General features: G+C 44.4%; 1 protein-coding gene across 1 annotated transcript; it reads left to right on the top strand.

Annotated features, from left to right (window-relative positions):
* Positions 1-1,253: 1,253 nt before the first annotated feature.
* On the top strand, positions 1,254-5,950 carry LOC104613661 (transcription factor AP-2 gamma-like; the record flags this gene model as incomplete). Its single annotated transcript, XM_010283008.1, has 4 exons — positions 1,254-1,476; positions 2,162-2,280; positions 3,711-3,852; positions 5,665-5,950. Coding segments are annotated over 4 exons (770 nt in total), but the record flags the coding sequence as incomplete, so codon positions are not given.
* Between the last annotated feature and the right edge of the window lie 239 nt (positions 5,951-6,189).

The raw sequence follows: 6,189 nt of genomic DNA, 5'->3' as shown, positions 1-6,189 counted from the left end.
CCCAGCCAGTCCCGGTGGCGAGGCCCCTCCGGGGGACGCTAGTCCCGCTTCCGTGTGTGGCTTTAATCGAAACCAGGGCCGTGGACGGAATTTAACGCTGCTCTGGAATACCTGTGTGTAAAGTGACACAGGGCGGCTGTTGCTGATGGTTTTTTTGGTTGGTTTTTGTTGTTCTTGCCACCACTCGAAGACAGTTTGTGGGGGGTTTGTTTTGTTTTTGCTTTTTCCCCCTTCAATTCCTTTACAAGACTTGAGAAGGGAATGAGTTCACTAGCATAAGCCTGCTCGGCTTTATCTTAATCGAAATGGTTTTGTAGCTGAGTTTTAAGGAAGGAGAAAGACGTACTGACTCAATTTACAATCATCTAGGTTTTTTTTTTTCCTGCTTTTGTTTTTAAACAAATTTGTGCTTTAAAAAAAAAAAAGAGTGGAAGTTTCCTCTGAAGACTTCAAACAAATACCTAACTGAGGAAAAGCAGCGGTGTTTGTCAGAGCGCTGATTGCTGCCTTGAGCTCATGGGAGAATAATTTCGCTGTCAGATGCACCACTGAAAAATCTTTCCCCCTCCGGGGAGCGGGGCCGACCTCGGCTCTTTAACCCTTTCGGGTCGGCGCTGCGAGCCCGCAGCGCAGCACTGGGGCTTCGCCGGGTGGGTCAGCGAGGGGATGGGAAAGCTGGGTCTGTGGCTTGCTCCCCGCCAAAGCCTTTGCTGTCCCTGCTCCCCTCAAGGCTGAAGCCATTAACGAGCCGTGTTTTGCTTTCAGTTCTCTTCTGGGCTGCATCCCTCTGTCTATGGACTTGTTGGGATTATATTCCACGGGTGGTTTCTTAAATCCGCGTGTGCCAGGTGGAAGATGAAGCCCAGCAGGAGCTGGGAGGCTTCTCTCTGTCCCGGCTCGGAAAGGGTTTTTGGCAGTAGCTGAAGGGTGCCAATCTGGAGTCTGTAGTTGTATCGGGCTTTTTATAAAAGCATGGATTTGCTAACTTACAGCATGCCGCTTCAGAGAGGTGCTTTTTTGTGCGTTTTTATAAAATATTCTTTCTCGTGCTGGGCATCTCCTTGAAATTTAGTGCGGTGAAACATGAGGACCTCTCGGCTGCATCGAGATGCTGGGGACGGGGGTCAGGGCTGTGGGCATTTAACGCATAAACGGAATGCTGTCGTCTTTTTTTGTAGAAAGGAAATTCACTTGCCACTTGCTATTTATTTTTCCCTTTTATAAAATACCTGCTTTCCTTTCTCCTCCCGCAGGTCCCATTTCCCTAACGAAAAACAGCGCTCTGAGCCTCCCCTGCCAAAAGGATGGATTAATTGGAGTGGTCATAAACCCCAATGAAGTATTTTGTTCGGTTCCGGGGAGACTTTCCCTCCTCAGCTCCACGTCGAAATACAAAGTGACAGTAGCAGAGGTGCAGAGACGGCTCTCGCCCCCCGAGTGCCTCAATGCCTCTTTGCTCGGAGGAGTGCTCAGAAGGTAGGCTGCGACTCCCCTGCGACCAGCCCCACCGTGGCTATTATTTGTGATTTTTTTTTTCTTCTCCTTTTTGTGTCCCCCCCCCCCCGTGCTTGTGTGTGCGTCAGCAGCCAGATTAGCACAAGGAGGAGTCAAGAAAGCCTTTTAGCAAATTTCTGTTTTTTACGAAGCCCAACAACACTGAATCCTAATAGGCTTTGGAAATAAAACTTCTTTGCACTTCTTCTACTTCTTGAGAAGTGCTATTAACAGCTCTGACAGCAATTCTCATTCTCTGTTTAAAGTTGGATTTTTGTCTCAAAAATGGCTCATGGAGCTTTCTTATTTCTGTGACAAACTGTTTCCCCATGGAATGATTTTTTGGATTAAATCTCCTGGTCTTGATTAATCATTACAAGGACGCTTTATATGTCCTTTTTTGCATACACTTAATTCGGCTTGTGATTGTTCGACAGCTGTTGGTTTCGTTGATGCAGTTTGAAACATTTTGATTTTGACCTCTGCTGTATTTCATCCTGGCTGGTTTGTAGTAGAGCATTTAAAAAGTAGGTCACTTGAAAAGAGCCTGTTCACCCCCTGCCCCGTAGAACCCTATTGAATGTCAGTAACTGAAATTCCTCATCTTTAAAAAGCAGTGTTCCCTGAAGATAAATAAGGCCTTTTTTCCCCCCCTCTTTAATTACAGAGCCAAATCTAAAAATGGTGGCAGATCATTAAGGGAAAAACTGGATAAAATTGGCTTGAATCTTCCTGCTGGTAGAAGGAAAGCTGCAAATGTGACACTATTGACATCTTTGGTGGAAGGTCAGTCTTGAATGTGTCTTTAAAAATAAACTTTTTTTTCCCCCTTGTGTACAGCTTTTCTCCTCCAGGCAAAGCATGGAAAGGCTAGGAAGTTAATGAATGTAATGGAGAGTATTTTGTTTATTTTAAAGTGAGCATGATGGGGACATTGCAGCAGCTAACAGCTGTGTTGCCTTTGAGGGGCTCCTCTTCCCTTCTTCTCCCTTCAAATCTGGTCACTAAGCCCTTGGCCTCGGAGGTCTACCTGCCAAACCCAGCTAACACTCCTCCTCCTCCTCCTCCCCACGGCCGTGTGGCAGGGCTGTGGTGACTACACGCCAAGCTCAACACGCGTGTTTGTCCAGCATGTGTTTCTCGAGGGGTCTGGGCTGTTTCAGTTTTGCAAGGGTGTGTGCCAGGGACAGGCGGGGAAGGCAAGAGGGGTGAAGCTCATCACACTAGTAGGTTTGGTTCCCTACTGGGAAACTTAAGAAGTCTGGGGCAGCTGCCTCCAGTGCCTGGCCCTACCTCAGCGGTATCCTCAGAAGCTTTTCTAATAAACAAGCATATAAAGTGAGATTTATAGCTTTTGACTTCCTGATAGGAAACTGGAGCCCCTTTAATCTGTAATGTGTTATGTGGACCCTCTATTGGTTAAGCTGACTTGAAGGGTGTATATATACGTGTGTGTGCGGTTATGTTTTGTGTTTCTGTTTAAAGCAGGTCCTGGTAGTGGTACAATTTAATAGGAATAGAAGCAGCAATTGAAAAGTGAAAAATGATCTAACAATACCTCACTGCTATTTCACTCCCACATCAGCTCAAATAATACAGAGACTTCCATTTAAAACCTTTCTTTGGAAGTTGGGTTTAAGAGAGCTTATGTATGTGAACATGCGCACATGTACCTTACAGGTAATGCACTGATCATGCCAATCAATTTTTTTAAGCCTGATTAAATTGCCTTTAAAAAACAAAACAAACAATCAAACAAAACCAACTAAAGAGTGGCTTAGTTATACACCTTACAATTCTATTTTCTATATGGAAATTCTTATTAGAAAGTTTTGACCCTTTATTATGTAAGTGGAATTTAGTTGCCAGGTTTTTTAAAATATCAGTGGACAATTTGATCTAAACTGAATTCTAGTCTTTGCTGGACAGTTAATCTGGATGGAGACAGGAGTTCTTCTTTCCACTATAAAGGGAAGAGAATTATTTTTTGTAGCTGTCACCATGTAGGTCTTTTTTTCCTTGATGTAAACTTATAAAGAAACACTGATCTGTTAATTAGAAAATGGTAATGAGTGGTATGGTGGTAAAATAGCAGTGCCCCTTTCTAAGATAGGAATATACTTCAAAAATTCACAGTATTTGCTTAATTTCCCTGATGTCCTTATAATAAATAGAAGTAACTACATTTAATAAGCATTCCCTTTTACTCACACCAGGTGAAGCTGTGCATCTTGCTCGTGACTTCGGTTACGTTTGTGAGACAGAGTTTCCTTCCAAAGCAGTGGCTGAATATTTAACGAGACCACACATGGGCCGCAATGAAATGGCAAACAGGAAGAATATGCTTCTTGCTGCAAAGTAAGTTTTGGGCTTGGGTTGTGTTTTTTTTTTTCCTTCTCCTTTTGTCTGACCATGAATATCTGTGACTGGGGACAGTTTGGTACATTTTCATGTGTAACTTCAATGAGGGAGATGAAGCAATTCTTTTTATTTGGTTTTGGTTTGAATTGAGCTATGGCAGCAGTTATTTTAGTCTGAACCAATAATAATAGTAACAACCCTGTACAATAACCCTAAAGCAGTTTGGATCAGTTCTGTCCTTTTTTTTCTTTTCCCTTTTAATCATAGTAAAAATTTAGAAAACATAGGAAAAAAAAACATAGAAAAAGTCCTGTACCGGGACGGTTATATCTGTAAGAAAAAGATGTCCCTCTGTCTGACAGGGTTGAGGGCCTGCAGAGCAGGCGTGGCCCGGGACCGTGAACCGGTGTCAGGACTGGGGCAGGAGGTGGTCACCCACCTCTGCGTACCTGCAGCCCAGAGGGGCAGCCCCGGGGGAACGTGCTGGGCACGAGGGCAGCTCGGCCACTGCGTCCTCGTAGCCGCTTTTGGCGATAGTGGCACGCAGGCTTCCCCCACAGGACGCGAGCAGTCCAGAGCTCTGGATAGTCCCTTTTCACAGTCATGGCTGAAGGTTTCTGTAGTTCAGTGAAAGCCAACCTTCGGTAGATGTGCAAAGCCCGTGTACTTAAGCTAAGTTCCTATTACAAACCTTGATACGGCTGCTCTGCAGCCACTTGTTCCGGCAAATGAGCGGTGCCCTGAGCAGGCAACACCTGTGCTGAGTGACGCTTCTCAAACCGGTGGCTGGGGTGCTCGCTGTCCCCTTCTCCCCACACCCAGCCTTCCCAGGCTGAGGTTTGACAAAGCCTTCCGTTCATGATCTGTTCTGGTCTGAGATCTTTTCTGGTTTGGGGCTGGTGCAGTTCCTTGCTTTTGAAGGCACCCTTGCTCCGCAGAGGATCTGAGAAGCGCCTGCTTAAACTGCAGAGTTGCCCTGACTTTGGGCTCAGATCAGGCATGTAAAACACTCCTGTTGCTGAACTAATACATCTTCCCCTGAAAGGGACCTTCTCTTACAAAAATATTTCTTAGAAATATAGTCTCTCTCTTTCCTACAGCTTGAGCCTTATGCTTTTTACTGAGCAGTACCCCTTCTGCTCTTCAGTATTATTATTGGTATTGTTATTAGCATTAGTAACAACCACCTCTTGGATGATTGTGATTGAGAAATTCTGATAAAGTGATGATTCTGTTAAGATTGCTCAGCTCCTGTGAAATCCTACCAAGGGGACAGATTTACAAGCAGCAAACAACATATGCTTGAGCATTATTAACCGTTCATGTTTTGCCAGGCACATGTGTTAGTGTTTGCAGGATCAGGGCCCAGCTCCTTACTAAAGGGGCCATATACATATAATACGCACAACTAAATCGAATCTCCTATTCAGCTGCTTTAGTCTTTCTAAATCACTTAACTGCAGCTGTGGAAGTTCTCACAGAAACTAGCCCCAAATTCCCACTCCCCCTTAAAATCTAGAGCAAATGACGCCGAGCCCGCCAGACACCAGAGGCAGGGAGACTATTTTGTGGAGTGTGTACGTGGCTTTGTGACATAGATATAGCAAAGGTTCATCAGAAACCGGTGTTAATAAATAGGCTTTAATTTTAGATAGTCCTGCTGATGGACTAAGGAATTTCTGAAAATTCTTAATTCCCACATCACAGCCAAATACTTGATATGGACTTTCTCTGTTATTTTTATTTATTTATTTGCTTTTGTGTAAGTTCCCACCGCAGTGTAAAGTGTGATCACCTTGTGTCTTGCAGGCAGATTTGTAAGGAATTCACAGACCTCCTCACTCAGGACAGAACTCCTCTTGGAAACACGAGACCTAGTCCCATCTTGGACCCTGGCATCCAGGGCTGTTTGACTCATTTCAGCCTGATCACACATGGCTTTGGGAGTGCTGCCATCTGCGCTGCCATGACATCCGTCCAGAACTACCTAAATGAAGCATTAAAAATAGCAGACAAAACGTACATGAACACTGGCGACCAGAGCCCCGCAGAAACCAACAAAAGCATTGATAAAATGGATAAGCACAGGAAGTAAAAGGAGAGAAACCAGACTTTAAACTCTTCCTCCTAAACACAGACTGGGATCTTCTTGCTGGGGGGAACATAGTGATTTGGGTGGGTTTTTTTTTGTTTTGTTCTTTGTTTTTTTAAGAAAGGAGGGGGAAAAAGAAAAAAAAAAATCATCTTATTCAGGATCTTCACTCCCCCTGGATCCATGAGACAAGTCTTTCCAAAAGCTGCAGTATCCCTTATCTGTGGAAGCAATTACCAGAA

The sequence above is a fragment of the Phaethon lepturus genome, unplaced genomic scaffold (assembly GCF_000687285.1).
Source record: "Phaethon lepturus isolate BGI_N335 unplaced genomic scaffold, ASM68728v1 scaffold41232, whole genome shotgun sequence".
Taxonomy (NCBI): domain Eukaryota; kingdom Metazoa; phylum Chordata; class Aves; order Phaethontiformes; family Phaethontidae; genus Phaethon; species Phaethon lepturus.
The sequence above is the reverse complement of the archived record's forward strand: the minus strand, read 5'-3'. Positions and strand labels throughout refer to the sequence as shown.